Raw genomic sequence first — 16,555 nt, 5'->3', positions numbered from 1 at the left:
TCTGTCCTCAGCCGCAACTCCACTACGCACCCTGCTCCGCTACCTGTCCAGCTCCAGCCCTAGCCCCAGCTCCACTCTGCCCCCTGCTCTGCCCCCAGCCTAGCTCTGCCCTCATTCCCTCTTCATCCACAGGCCAGCTCCGTCTCTAGCCTCAGCTCCTCCCATCACCAGTTCAGCCCAAGCTTCTCTGCTGAGCCAACTGTGCAGTAATGGAGGGGAAACGCAGACAGATGCATTACTGTGAAGGGGACGGGCTTGACAGGAAAGTTTGGGCACCACTGCATTAACATATTGTGTGGACCTTGCTACTGCACACTAGTTCCATAACGAATGCAGCAGCAGGAGCAACACGGCGAGTTAGTGCACAGCAAGCTAGTGCCCTGTAGACTCAGTCATGCACTAACTCGAACATACAAGCCCAGAGAAGCCTGTGAGAAGCTCGTCATCCCCAGGAAAGTCTTGCTTGTTAAATTAGAGCACATATTTTAAGCAGCACTGGTGTTTCCATTTGTTTTAACAAACACTACATACACAGACATAAAAATTAAGCGTGTGTGTGTATATTTAAGTAGATATCTCATGGAAATGAGTATGCAAATTGACCTTTAAAGATACAGCTCTCAATTGTATTCATTTAATTACAGCTTACATAATGGTATTTTAACTTGAAGTAGAGATGCAGCTATTATATAGAAGTATATTTTGCTTTTCAAAATATAAGTTTATGATTTCTAGTCTTTAAAAGTAATCAAGCCGGACTTTGTGCTCTGATCTGTTAAGCAAATATCTCATTATCCAAGTGAAGTAATGAGAATAAGGGGTCTATTCTTCTTCAGTGCACTTGTATAAGTCTCATTAACATTAATGAGATTTATGCATGCATATTAAGAGGAGAACAGACCCCTAATTAAACAAATAAGTCTTTAGTAGGCAGTCTGCATGATCATTTTTAGTACAGAAAAATCCACTTGTGTCTGCTTTGGACAAACTATAAACATAACTAAGTAGTCATCAATAGTATGGAGGAGGAGGAAGTACATGTCATACATCATTCAGGTTTTTTTTTAAAAATGATTTAACAAACCACAAATACATTTTTAAATTCATTAGCTGTAGCCACCCCCTCCTCCTTCTGTACACACTAAAACAAACAGTTTAATTTTACTGACATATTTGTACAGTAGATGTGCTTAACAGACGAAAGGAAATTAAGGTCTCAGAGTAGCTTAACAGCTTCCCAGAACACTGGCCACCTCAGCTGGTCCTCTCCACCAAATGCAAAAGGACACAATCTGTCTCCGATTTCTCTGTTAGTTGAGATACAAATGACTAATATCACCTTAAATTAATCTGATTGTAATTTAATCTAGTTGTCTCTTTTTTGTTTACCCATGTCTACTTATTTATTTCCATCACTCTCTCCATACATATTAAATCTCTCTCTATACAGCATATAGCTATTATTTGCCCTATCTGTCTACATTATATTGCTAACTTTTCTCACAAATGCTTAACTTTGCAGAGCAACACAGGCTAGAAAAAAATTATAATATAAGATATCACACCACTACACTTAATGAAAGTCCATATCTGAATATTATGCTGTCTACTCTGCAATACCATTACAGGATCAACACCACTGGTCATAAAAAGTATCATTCTGAGCACAAGGCCTTTTAATGGTAATAACGGGGGGAGGGAATAGAGGGAAGGAGGGTCATTTCTCTCTTCCAACTAAAATGAAAATTTAAAATCACCAGGGCACTTAGCTCAAAGGAAAATTGGTAAATTAAGAGTACAAAAAATAAAATATTCATGGCTCATATTGTGAAAAGGAAAGTAAATAATTTAAGATGAATTGTTATGTGAGGAAAAGTAGCATTTCCAAAGAGGAAAAAAGTGACTGTAACTAATATTCTCTTTTCTATTTCTTGTTCTCAGCACTCAGAGATGGGCATGCACACAGAACCACTTATGTGAATGGCAGTGGCCACTGACATGCAAATCTAGTGTTTTTTTACTGATACCAATCCAGTAAAGCTAATCGTATAAATGGAGCTGTGTTACATTAAGACAAGAGTTCTTCTTTTCAGTGGGCTTCTGAACCCAGACTGAAAAGAGAATGAGAAGCTTCTTCCCTGTGCGTGCCAGTTTGGCTGTCTTTTTGCTTCTGAATCATCATCAAGTACATAGTTGGCCTGGTACTACAGCAAAACATCATGACTGCAGCCTGTTGGCCTTTGCCTATAAGGAACTAGCTATTAAAATTTCACTGGCACGGCTGCAGTCCATTAGCTAACTTACCTTCTTACCCATAAAGCTGAATGGCTACCCAGAAATTTTACAACCACTATGTGGAAAAGGTAATAACAGGGCCATAGACATGTTACATTTATTATATACTAGGCCCGTAGCAGCTGAGGTGGGATCAGGGTCAGAGTAGGACAGATGTCACATTCCCTTGGTGATTTAAAGGTTCAGTCTTTAACTTAATTTAAAAAATGAGTTAAAGCCCAGCTTTGTGGGGAAAGTCTATAATGACAGGCAGGACAATTAAATAACTATAGACCACAAATTAAGAATCTAGAGTCCATCACCTAGCAAACTCTGGAAAAAGATATTTTCCTCAGATTAACTTCTCGGTTAGATCTGTCCAGAGCTCCCAATGCTAAGTGCTAATGCATTTTACATTAATGTTCAACATCAGGAAATTCCAATGCCCTGCACCAAGGAGTTAATTAACCCTTCAAAATAGCCAAAAGAGTAATTTAGAAAGGGCTCAGATGCAATTCTGAAACAATGAATGACACAATGGCCTTATTTAAAGCATAAAGTATGTCATTACAGCATACAGTTTCTCATGCAAATGAAGAATCCTTCAAGATGAAGAGAGTTGACTTGAGGAAGAGCACGCCTCCCAAACCTTGCCTTGGCCTGAAACAATGATTAGTGCAGGAAGAAAGGGCTGAACTGAGCACTTAATGGGATACTGTCTAGTCTCGCTGCTGTTACGGGTCTCTATGGAATATATAAAAGTTTAGAGTGTAACCGAATGAGAATATTTTGGTATAGTCAAAAAGAGTAACTGCTTAGTGCTAGACATTGGCTTTTCCTGATGTTATGGCATAAATTCAATCACAGCTCCATTAATAACAATATTTAATATACAGTAATTATTACCTGATATATAACATCAAATGACTTTCATTACGTTGTCCTATGTTGGGTCACTTTATAAGTCATTATGAGGCAATGTAACAGAGTATGGTAAAATACAAAATGATGCTATGTGAGCTAATGCTAAATGCAAACATTGTACTCAAATAGATTTCTGTTGTTCTTTGGATAGTGCATATATGGGCTAATACTGAGGGAGGTCATAAATACATCACTACCCACAATACCTAGCCCTTACTACCAAGAGGTAGAACACCAAACATCGTACAATAAAGTGTCCTGCAACTAAACACTGTCAAACGCTATTATGGATTTTAAAAAACAGACAAACTGAGAACCCGCTTCAGCTATGTTTAAAAATCTCACACCTGGCCAAAAGGGGTAATCACAAGAAAATGTGGAAGCTGACAATTCCTGTTTAACTGTGTAAAACACAACACTAATTTTTAAACTGTGATTAGAACAATAAAAACATGCTTGCTTGATGGTCTCCCTGAATCATATCCACCTAAATAAAACTTCAATCCATGAGAAATTTAACAGGAAAGCAATTTTTTTTTAATTAAAAAAAACCTTCACAATCCACAAGTAAATAGCAGCTGAGCAACAGATGAGGAACTAAATGAAATCTGTTAGCAACTGGTAACAGCTTTGATATTTTCTGTTGTTAAAGGGGGGGAGGCAGTGTTCCGGAGCGATTTCAGTATGTTCAGAAATCTCAGCTGAGAAAGGCTATAGCAGCAGTTACTTTTTTCGTACTAAAGACAAAGGTTAGGGGTGGTTTTAATACATTAAGCTGCACTGCTGGTGACAAGAGAAACAAGCAAACTCACATGGACATATTACAGATATGAAAAATATGTAATCGCTATATACAGCGTAGTAAGTATACCTGTAGTGCATACAAATATCCTCCACAGTCTAGTGTAACTTTCCTAGTAGGTAGTGGATTAATTTGCGCCTTGAACAACTCTTCATTAACTCTCTCTTTACAGTCTAGCTTCCTCCCATTCCACTGAAACTACCTGTGTGACACGTGGTTAACAATGATCTCTTCCTGACCAAATCTCAAGGCTGCTTCTCCATTGTTATTTTCCTAGATCTGGGACCTTCAATATGGCAGAACCTTCCTTCTTAAAGCCTATTCCTTCCTTGGTTTCAACAACTCTGCTTTTCCAGTTCTCTTACTACCTCTTCCACTTGCTCCTTCAGTGTCTCCTCTGTTGGCGCCTCCTCCCTTCCTCTGTCAGTCTACCACAGGGTTATGTCCTTTGCCCTCACCCTCCTCTCACTCTACATTTTTTCTGGGCAACCTCGTAACTAGAACTAGAACAGACTCTCAGGTTTCCTTCTCCATCCAAACTTTCTCTTTCTTGTTTGCACTCGTATTTCCGATAGCTCCTATGACATGTGCTGCTGCCAGCTGGAATTCAACATGTCAAAAACTGACTTCAACTTTCTTTATAAAAAAACCCAAACTTCCCACCACTTCTTTCTCTATAAATATTAACCATTATCAGCCATCCTCCATGTATCAGAGACTCACAACCTTTGTGTCATCTTCAGCTTCTCTCTCTCCCCCTACAGATATTTTACCACTAAATCATGCCAGCTTCACCTCTGTAACGTCTTAAAAATCTGCCTCTTTCTTTACATTCCTGCTGCTAAAATCCTTGATCATCTTGTACCTTTATTACTTCAATCCCCTTCTTCTGACCCTCCTGACACTCTCCTCATTCTAATCAATCCAAAACTTTGCTGTGAATATCACCTCTGATACCTAATGCGATCACAATACTCAGTCTCTTTCTAAAATTCCTTCACTTGTGCCGCAAAAGCTCCTTGTTCATGCTTCTAAGGCTATCCAAATTGGCTCCTGTCCCCCCCGATACTAGTCTGCATTTGGCCTCCCCCATTTAGGTTTGATTTGAGAGTCAGTAAGACGTGTTCTGAGTCACTTGGGTTCTTTGCTAAGTCCTACTCTTATTTCCTCAAATGCCCTCTTTGCTCAGACCAAAGTGCTCATCTCCATTCCTTGTTTCATGCTCCCCTTTATGGCTGGGACAACCTTCCTGACCCCACCCATCATGCATCTACCTGCTCCTCCTCCACTTCCCTTCTCAAAATCCACTCTTCAAGAAAGCTTTAAAGTGATAGTCCCCTAACATTAAAACAGATATAAATTATAATCATGTTTTAAAAAACACAAAACAAAAGAAAAACAAAAAGAAAACCCTTAGTTACTCTTTAGAAGCATCTACAAACTTCCCAAGTGAGTACACAATTATACTGTCCTTGCCTGCAAACTTCCCTTCTTTTCCACCTAATCTTGTCTCCTCCATTTTCCATGTGTCTTAATTTAGACTGTAAACAATTTGGGGCAGGAATTCCATCTTTGTCCTGTCCTTTTGTGGTGCTTGATGGATAAATAATAACAACAGTAATAATGAAAAATATCAGTCAATAAGACTCCCTATCAAAATTCAATCTAACTGTGGGAAAAGTTCAGATGAATAATATATGCATGTAGTCAAAATATGAAACATGCAGATTTCATGCTGTTTTCTCTCTCTAGAAAAACAGTATTTCTTTTGCTTGAAGTGAAGTTATACTCTAAAAAGTGAATCAGTAGTACTAGAGTCCTGTGGTTCCATGTTTCTTGTTAATCAATAACACTGCCAACTGAACAAACTCGATCTTGGATCTGAAATCAAGCATACATCTTCACCAGTAATAAAGATTTGGAATGTAGATCTTAGTCAATAGATCTGTTGGTGATGCGTGAGCCAGAATAATTACAGTTTTGCCAAATTAGCGTGCAATCCAATTTCCATTCTCACAGCTTTATTAGCTCTACAGGGTTAACAAAAGCAGATATGAGACTAAAGATACACAAAGAGAAGAGCTGTTGAAGAACTCACCATTCTAATTAATTTAAAAAAAAATGACAGCTTCGTTATTTTAAGCCAGGTTTCTTTAAACTGGATGAATACAAATGTGTGTGCAAACTGCACACTTAGTTAGCATGTATAATTATTCAAATAGTATGTATATCTGTGCATTTATGGACAGTTATCTTGTTCTCATTAATCATTGTGGTAACTGTATGTGCAAATTAAGCATACACTTGTGCACGTATAGTTTGGACAATCATACCCTGGCAGTCCGTAAACACCTGGAAAATGTCTAAATGGTGTGCACAGATTTAGTAGGTTTGTATTGACATTATGGGGAAGAAAAAGAGCTAAGTCCTTGCACATAACACTTCAGAAACAAACTCCTTATGCTGTGTGTCTAGGACATCAAGAGGAAACAAAAGTTTGAATGTCCCAATCTCTATATTTTGAAAAGCATGATCTGTAGGCATTTTTGAAGTAGAATTTCTGAGGTAACAGCAAAACACTTCTTCCATTTAAACTCTGCACCAGGGTTTTCTTCCGTACTAGGTTGGCCTACAGGCCAGAATATACCAGTAGCCTCCAAAAGTTTAATGTAATACCTGGAAACAGCAAACATTTTCCCTTGCATTTTCTTTATCCTCAAACCTCATACAGTTTTCCTGCCAAATGCACATGAATTTCAGGGGCACAAATTTTTTTGCCTGCTAAAGTTCTTTTGCCTTAGCTAATGGTTTGCCATAAAAATAGATAGTGCTTTCTTTTTAACTGAAAAACATTTTTGGCTGACAAACATTTCTGGCTGCTTCATGAGATCATAAGTGATTTCACAGAATATTTTCATGAGCTTCTTCAGGAAAATCTGTGTGTGTGTCTGTATGCGCGTGTGCGCATACGTTTTAAGCACAAGAACCATACCTCAACATGGCACCAAAACCCTTCTTCTTAGTTTTCTTCTCTGGATCTTCATTTTCTTCCTTCCTCTTCTTCTCTTTGACTTTAGCTTTGCTCTTTCCTTTTTTCTTCTCCTTCTCTTTATTTTTTTTGTCTTTCTTTGCCTTGGTTTCTACATCTTCTAGTTCAGGATTCCCTTGCGGGACTAATTCAAAGTTCTGAGTTTCTTGAGCAGAGAGAGAGCTCTTATCAGACAGACCATCTGCAGAGACAGAAAGAGAATCAGTAAAAAGAGTTAGGGGCCATTTATGATCAGGAAAATGCAAACGTGCAATATGGAATCAATGTAGAATAAAGTGCTGCAATAGTTCACAATGCACGTTCATTTAATCATATCATTTAAAAAGCAGACTAAACATATCTAGTTAATTCAAGCAGGGCTCTATTGTAAATTAAGCACAGAATTATTATCGCTACTTATTTTCTAGTTATTATTTCTGGAATGAAAATCTTGACATGTAGTAAAACATTCTTCTTTTTGAAATCTGGCTTGTTAACCTCCATCAAGTCAAGAAAGCCCACAAGCTGGGACACAAACAGCGAGAGCTTATTTCAACAAGAGGTTCTAAGAACCTGCATATCCTAACTACTATACAAAACTAATGCAGTCACTCCTTGCTCTCAGGCTATTTCTGGTGTCTCTAAAAGGAACCGCAAGACAATTACTCTGACTGCTTAGGGGAGAGCGAGTGGAGTTTCACTTTAGGAACTCAAGAACTGAACGTAAGGATGCAGTTCATGCTGTAAAGCAGGGGGTTCTCTGTCTGGGAATTGTGACCCCCATAGGTGTCATGAACAAGTGGGGTCAAGGTGTTGTGGCCACTCTGTCCTTCCTGTATTGCTAAACAGGGCTCCTGCTAGATGGAAGGGGGTTCCGATGTGGTCTCAATATGGAAAAGGGAGCTGCAAAGGAAAAAGATGAGACTCACTGCCATAAAACAAAGAAAACAGCAGCAGAAGTTATTAAGACCGATGCTACTTAAAATAAATTGAAAACAAAATAGTTCCACAAAACTTTGTGGATTCAGGGCGTGATCCACCCCACCACTGAAGTCAATCCAAGACTTCAGTGGAAGTTGGCTCAGGCCCTAGGACAGCATACAGAGTAATTTGGCCCTAATTCAGCAGAACATTTATGAACATGCTTAAATTCTAATGCCTTCAACTGGATTTCAGCACCTCCTTTAATGTTTTGCTTAATGGAGCTTTAGTCTGTACTAAGAGGTGGAAGTTTCACAAATAAGTACATGAAACAGCATACCCTGTTCTGCATCTTCAGGTCCATCATAAGATTTGTCAATGGCAGCTCTGAAGCTCTCATTACAGCCCCGACCACGGACCATGTGAGGCCTGGGTCTGTGGAAAGGAAGCTCATTCTTCCTGACTTCAGCCACAGCTGTCTGTAAGCTCTCCAGGGAGCTGGACTTTTTTAAGCCCAGAGTGGGACCAAAATCTTTGCCAGGAGATTCTGGGGAAGAAAAAGTTAATGTTTATATTTAAAGTACATAGAGATAAAAATAATACAATTAGGGCTGTCAAGCGATTAAAAAAATTAATCGCAATTAGCGATTCATCCCGCTGTTAATAATAGAATACCATTTATTAAAATGTTTTTTGATGTTTTCTACATTTTTAAATATATTGATTTTAATTACTACACAGAATACAAAATGTACAGTGCTCACTTTATATTTATTTTTGAAAACAAAAGAAATAGTATTTTTCAATTCCCCCATTACAAGTACTGTAGTGCAATCTCTTTATCATGAAAGTTGAACTTATAAATGTAGAATTATGTACAAAAAAGCCTTCATTCAAAAATAAAACACTGTAAAACTTGAGAGCCTACAAGTCCACTCAGTCCTACTTCTTGTTCAGCCAATTGCTCAGACAAAGAAGTTGTTTACATTTTCAGGAGATAATGCTGCCTTCTTCTTGTTTACAATGTCACCTGAAAGTGAGAATAGGCATTCGCATGGCACTGTCGTAACCGGTGTCGCAAGATATTTACGTGCCATATGCGCTAAAGATTCATAAGTCCCTTCGTGCTTCAGCCACCATTCTAGAGGACATGACTCCATGCTGATGACAGGTTCTGCTCGATAACTATACAAAATTGGTCAGTGCAGACCAATGCATTTTTATTTTCATCATCTGAGTCAGATGTCACCAGCAGAGTTTGATTTTCCTTTTTGGTGGTTCACGTTCCGTAGTTTCTGCATCTGAGTGTTGCTCTTTTAAGACATCTGAAAGCATGCTCCACATCTTGTCCCTCAGATTTTGGAAGGCACTTCAGATTCTTAAACTTTGGGTCAAGTGCTGTACCTATCCTTAGAAATCTCACATTGGTACCTTCTCTGCGTTTTGTCAAATCTGCAGTGAAAGTGTTCTTAAAATGAACAACATGTGCTGGATCATCAGCCGAGACTGCTATAACATGAAATATATGGCAGAATGCAGGTAAAACAGAGGAGGCATACAATTCTCCCACAAGAAGTTCAGTTGCAAACTGAATTAAAGCATTCTTTTTTTAACGAGCATCATCAGCATGGAAGCATGTCCTCTGGAAAGGTGGCCAAAGCATGAAGGGGCATACGAATGTTTAGCATATCTGGCATGTAAATACCTTCCAATGCCGGCTACAAAAGTGCCATGCGAACACTTGTTCTCACTTTCAGGTGACATTCGAAAGAGGGCAGGTGACATGTAAGAAGAAGGCAGCATTATCGCCTGTAAATGTAAACAAACTTGTTTGTCTTAGCGACTGGCTGAACAAGAAGTACGACTGAGTGGACTTGTAGGCTCTAAAGTTTTACACTGTTTTGCTTTTGAGTGCAGGTATGTAACAGAAAAAAAATCTACATTTGTAAGTTACACTTTCATTATAAAGAGATTGCACTACGGTATTTGTATGAGATGAATTGAAAAATACTATTTCTTTTGTCTATCATTTTTACAGTGCAAATATTTGTAATAACAAATAATAATATAAAGTGAGCACTGAACACTTTGTATTCTGTGCTGTAATTGAAGTCCATATATTTGAAAATGTAGAAAAACATCCAAAATATTTAATAAATTTCAATTGGGATTCTATTGTCTAACAGTGTGATTAAAACTACGATTAATCGTGATTAATTTTTTTTGAGTGAATCGCGTGAGTTAACTGCAATTAATCGACAGCCCTAACAATGATATATGTTTAACTGTACATATCCATTACACTCAGTGGCTTTAAAATACAATGTAACCAATGTAATTAATTTTAACAACAACATCAAGATAAACAAAAACAGAGGGAGTACTTGTGGCACCTTAGAGACTAATACATTTATTTGAGCATAAGCTTTTGTGAGCTACAGCTCACTTCATCGGATGCATTCAGTGGAAAATACAGTGGGGAGATTTATATACATAGAGAACATGAAACAATGGGTGTAACCAGAGTGATCACTTAAGGTGAGATATTACCAGCAGGAGAGCGGGGGGGTGGGGGGTGGAGGAACCTTTTGTAGTGATAATCTAGGTGGGCCATTTCCAGCAGTTGATAAGAACGTCTGAGGAACGGTGGGGGGTGGAATAAACATGGGGAAATAGTTCTACTTTGCGTAATGATCCATCCACTCCCAGTCTCTATTCAAGCCTAAGTTAATTGTATCCAGTTTGCAAATTAATTCCAATTCCGCAGTCTCTTGTTGGAGTCTGTTTTTGAAGGTTTTTTGTTGAAGAATTGCAACTTTTAGGTCTGTAATCAAGTGACCAGAGAGATTGACGTGTTCTCTGACTGGTTTTTTGAATGTTATAATTCTTGATGTCTGATTTGTGTCCATTCATTCTTTTACGTAGAGACTGTCCAGTTTGACCAATGTACATGGCAGAGGGGCACTGCTGGCACATGATGGCATATATCACATTTCACATTGGTGATCTTCATCATCTGGACACATGGAAAAGAAGCCCTTGAGGAATTCCACCATGATTTCAACAATTTCCATCCCACCATCAACCTCAGCCTGGACCAGTCCACACAAGAGATCCACTTCCTTGACACTATTTTGCTAATAAGCAATGGTCACATAAACACCACCCTATACCGGAAACCTACTGACCGCTATTCTTACCTACATGCCTCCAGCTTTCATCCAGACCACACCACACGATCCATTGTCTACAGCCAAGCTCTACGATACAACCGCATTTGCTCCAACCCCTCAGACAGAGACAAACACCTACAATATCTCTATCAAGCATTCTTACAACTACAATACCCACCTGCTGAAGTGAAGAAACGGATTGACAGAGCCAGAAGAGTACCCAGAAGTCACCTACTACAGGACAGGCCCAACAAAGAAAATAACAGAACGCCACTAGCCATCACCTTCAGCCCCCAACTAAAACCCCTCCAATGAATCATCAAGGATCTACAACCCATCCTGAAGGACAACCCATCACTCTCACAGATCTTGGGAGACAGGCAGTCCTTGCTTACAGACAGCCCCTCAACCCGAAGCAAATTCTCACCAGCAACCACACACCACACAACAGAACCACTAACCCAGGAACATATCCTTGCAACAAAGCCCATTGCCACATATTGGTGTCCACATATCTATTCAGGGGACACCATCATAGGGCCTAATCACATCAGCCACACTATCAGAGGCTCATTCATCTGCACATCTACCAATGTGATATATGCCATCATGTGCCAGCAATGCCCCTCTGCCATGTACATTGGTCAAACTGGACAGTCTCTACGTAAAAGAATAAATGGACACAAATCAGACATCAAGAATTATAACATTTAAAAACCAGTCAGAGAACACTTCAATCTCTTTGGTCACTCGATTACAGACCTAAAAGTTGCAATTCTTCAACAAAAAAACTTCAAAAACAGACTCCAACGAGAGACTGCTGAATTGGAATTAATTTGCAAACTGGATACAATTAACTCAGGCTTGAATAGAGACTGGGAGTGGATGGGTCATAACACAAAGTAAAACTATTTCCCCATGTTTATTCCACCCCCCCCCCACTGTTCCTCAGACGTTCTTGTCAACTGTTGGCAATGGCCCACCTTGATTATCACTACAAAAGGTTCCCTCCCCCCCGCCCCGCTGGTAATAGCTCACCTTAAGTGATCACTCTGCTTACAGTGTGTATGGTAACACCCATTGTTTCATGTTCTCTATGTATATAAATCTCCCCACAGTATTTTCCACTGAATGCATCCGATGAAGTGAGCTATAGCTCATGAAAGCTTATGCTCAAATAAATTTATTAGTCTCTAAGGTGCCACAAGTACTCCTTTTCTTTTTGCAAATACAGACTAACACGGCTGCTACTCTGAAACCTATCAAGATAAACAAAGTTCTATAGAGATTCCAGCTAAGATTTGGGGAAGAGACATTTTACCAGTGGTTTTCTGGAGCTCCCCTCTGACCAAACATAAGGCTTGCAATGATTCCTGTACCTTTGACAGTGTCTCAGGACACTGCTGAAAGGTCCCTGTTAGAGATGACGTATCCTTAGAGCTCACAAAAATACTTATGAAAAACAAATTTTTGGCTTTTGGAATGGCTCAGATTGCATGAACGGTAGATATTTGCAAACAAATTTCTTGTGAGAATATCTCCCCAGATCTCCTACAAGGTCTTTATCCAAAACCTTCACTTCAAGTCACGTAAGCTGAAGGCTATGCTGTGCTATCAATTCACTCGGTATGTTTTTCAGGAACAAAGCATAAAAATTTCTAGCAAAACAAACAAAATACAAACTTATTTGCCCAGAGATGCGGCCTCTTTCCTTATCAGGAGAAATCAACCAGATTCCTAGGAGACGTCTTCTGTCTATGAACACATCCAGCTCCTGGCTGACAGAATTTTTTGGGGAGGTTACTGCTAATATAATAGCTGTGCCGCACTGCAATTTACCAAGATTTTTCACTTACAAAAATGGATTTCAAGAGGCGGGAAAGCTAAAAAGAAAGTGAGAGTTCTGAGATACACGAATCAGGAGGGAAATGTAGGAAATGCATAGATCTGACTCGATTTGAAATAGTATTTTGGTTTTCACTTAACTTGTATATGACAAGCCAGGAAATGGAACCAATAAAGGTAGAAAATAAAAGCAGCTTATGTACTCTAAGCCATACTAAAAAGCACAACAGATAAAACAGTGTCGATAGGTGTTACCACCACAAGTACCTGGATGACATCAGAACAAGAGACTTTCACCTACAATTTCACTGTCACTACTGAAGAGAGTCTAGGATCACAAGAAAAACAGAAATATTGATATTATGCTGTTATTTCAGCAATTCTGGAATAAGTCTCAGTCATTTTAAATATCCATTTTTCTGTGTGAAAAGTAAGGGCTGAGAAATAAAAAAATAAATTAGTGAAATCTTAAAAGAAACAGGAAAAGCTAAGCATTGGCACCAAATGTCGAATCATCATAAGAGTCTACACAAAGCAATTTACACTGCCATTCCCTAGGGACTTTGACATGAGGTTAAAAAAAATGAAAAGACAGAAACCCAGTTTGAGGGAAACCTGGTTGCTAGGTCACGAAATGCAACCTTCTTTTGTTCATTAATTGCCATTCTGGAGACTGCCATTATTGCCAAATTAGTGAGTGCTAAAATGGATTTAGAGCATTGACTTGCATACAACATAAAGGTGCTTAAAATCACTCAAAACCTGTGCAACAGTAAAAGGCACGGTGGTGTCTGTCTCAGGCGGAGAGTGAGGAACAAGAGACAAGGGAAGCATAATCACTGCAAAAGAAAGGGCAAAGTGAAAACCTCTCTGATCAGCACAGAAAGAGCTTTTCAGTCAGAAAACAGCTCTGATTGCTAGGTTTGGACAGGAAGCCACTACACAGCTCTCAATAACTTAGAGCATGGTACGCTGCATCAGCTAAACTGAATACAACCCTGGAACTGGACAAGGCCATGAAGCAGACCTAGGGTTAGGACTTCTGTCTGGACAAATGTAGGCAAGATTATTACAGAGGTGATGCCTTTGATTTCCATGGGGAGCAGCTACTGCCTGCATCACTAGCAAATAATTAACAGAACACCATTAACAGCGGGTTTGGAGAAGGTTATGCACAGAGTTCCCACCTCCATAAGAAAGAAGTAATACATAAAAAACTAGGTTTAAATACTCTTAAGAGATTGTCTTAAATAGAAATAAGCAAGCAATTCAGGCTGGAAGACTATCCTTAACTGATCAGTGAAGTCCATATCAATCTCCAAATAAGCAGGAAATTTTACACAGCATTTGCACTTATACTGAGGCACTGTGAGAGAGGTTAGAGAAAATGGAGAATTTAAAACTATATCACACTAAATATAACCATTCAGGGTGAATTTTCCTACATTGTGTATCTGCCTCATGCTGGTTTTATTTTTGGAAAGTTTCAGCTAAAATGGTTCAGCTTTTTTTGAGAACAAGGTTAGGGAACCGTCGTTTTTTTGTCCATGTTAAAAATATTCTTACAGCTGTTTAGCTGAGATGCTCTAGTGCCTCCATGCTTTGGAGCAGGGACTTGAAATTTGGCAGGGGAATAGCTCTGCTGTCAGACTTGTGTTTTACCATGTTCATGAAAATTTGATCTAATTTGGTCAAGTTACAAGCCTCTGAAAAATCTTGGTTAGCCCATGCTCAATAAAGACTTGTTAAAGTCTGGCAGCTAAATTCTTTGAAGATTCCAATTGTATTGGGCACGTTCTAGCCTCTCACAACTCCTACATATTGAGTGGACGACACATATGCCATCTCCACAGAGCACGATACATCTCAGATCTTCAGAGATGAATCAGGACTTTTTCTGCAGTTGGTCCTCCCGTTACACAGGGCTGTCAGTGCTGGAACTGAGAGCAGAGTAACCATGTATCCTATGCTGTGAATGACCCCTATTGCTAGTGCCTGTTCTATTTCACTGATGGGCAGTCCCGTTTCAAGGTAAACTTTTTATTATGAATAGAACTATGTACACAAAGAGGCAAGAAACTTCCTACTATTCTGTGTAGTTGCAGCCTTGTGCTGGTGTTCTTTGTTTGTGCCCCGAGCCGTGCAGTGTGTCTAAGAAAACAAAGACTGTATCTAGAGTGTACAGGAAGTGTGGCATCTGTACACTTTCTGGAAGATTTACTTCAAAACACTATCAAATTATTACAAATACAGTAACTCTGACTCAACTGTTCAGGTCACTTAAACACAACCCTAATGTGTCTCATTCAATCTCTTAGGGCATTTCAGCAGTCTTCCCAATCTGCTGTATTGCAAACCCTCTTCTGTCAAATCCTTGTTTGTAACAGACTGGTCAGTCTCATGGTCAATAACAGGGTCAGTTTATGAATTGCTTTAATCTTAAGTGAAGTGAGAGCAGACACACATCTGTGCCAAGTTGTAAGGTATCTTTGATCAGACACTTATGATTCCTTAGTAAGATTTTGCCTTCATCTCTGATCACTGAGTGATGGAAGAGTCACCTCACCCATACTTTAACTTTGACTGGCCAGTGCCCTTCTTGCCCATTTCTCACTGACTCTTTGTTTTCTTAACTGTGGAAGGTCTTGCTCTTTCATTGTAAAATTCTGTCTGATCGTGCTTTCCCAGTCCTTTCCTCACTATCGACAGACTTCTTCAGCTATGGCTACGCTAGAGAGCTCTCTAGTGGAGCTGCTCTAAGCCAATGGGAGAGACCTCTGACGCTTACTTAATCCACCCCAACGAGTGGCGAAATCAAGCTCTCCCGCTGACATCATCTGTCAACACCGGTGCTTAAGCTGGCATAAGTTATATTGCTCGGGGGGGAAGGGGGTGGCTAATTCATGCCGAGTGACATAACTTATGTCGACTTATGCTGTAATGTAGCCATAGCCTTGGTCATCCTTTGTTTTTATCTGGCAATGGAGTATTTGTACATCGGTTGTAGAGGAGTTCTGTACTTCTGACATGTGCCACAGCTGCTTGCCATCAATGTCACTATTCATCTGCGGCCAGAAAACAACTTCGCTAGCTCTCCTTTTTGATTTGGTTATTCCCAGGTATGCTTCCATGTATTCATTCCAATATTTTCCTTCTCATCCCTTGGAGAACCACGATCTGTGTTCCCTTCAAGAGCACTCCGGAGATCACTGAAACCTCCTTTTTACAGTAGGGGTATGCAGGAGGGAAGGGTTGATTTTTGACTCCTTTGGTTATTGCTTGTATCACTCCTTGCAGCATTTGATCTTTAACTGTTTCTGTATACAATTCTTCCCATATACCTGCCACTTGTCACGTTCACGTGCGTGTTTACTGTCTGTTCCAGGCTATGTATTGTCAGATGGAGCTTGTGCTCTTGGGAGAGTGCCTGGCTTTACTAATGTGGCATCCATAGGCGCCAACTCCATGGGTGCTCCAGGGTTCCAGCACACATGGAAAAAAATTAGTCGGTGCTTAGCACTCACTGGCAGCCAGCCCCTCCCCGCCCCCTCCTCAGCGCCTCCTGCCCACTGGTGGCCCCACTGATCA

General features: G+C 39.7%; 1 protein-coding gene across 4 annotated transcripts in view; it reads right to left on the bottom strand.

Annotated features, from left to right (window-relative positions):
• Positions 1–16,555, bottom strand: part of PARD3B (par-3 family cell polarity regulator beta) — a 616,262-nt gene that overhangs the window by 176,854 nt on the left and 422,853 nt on the right. For all 4 annotated transcript variants that reach the window (XM_037913130.2, XM_037913131.2, XM_037913132.2 and 1 more), the window contains 2 exons: positions 8,290–8,496; positions 6,993–7,230 (listed from right to left, as the gene is read on the bottom strand). In XM_037913130.2, the coding sequence (XP_037769058.1) occupies positions 6,993–7,230; positions 8,290–8,496 (445 nt within the window). The remainder of the gene's footprint in view (positions 1–6,992; positions 7,231–8,289; positions 8,497–16,555) is intronic.

Source organism: Chelonia mydas, chromosome 11 (assembly GCF_015237465.2).
Source record: "Chelonia mydas isolate rCheMyd1 chromosome 11, rCheMyd1.pri.v2, whole genome shotgun sequence".
In the NCBI taxonomy this organism is placed as follows: domain Eukaryota; kingdom Metazoa; phylum Chordata; order Testudines; family Cheloniidae; genus Chelonia; species Chelonia mydas.
This window is presented reverse-complemented; position numbering and strand designations above follow the sequence as displayed.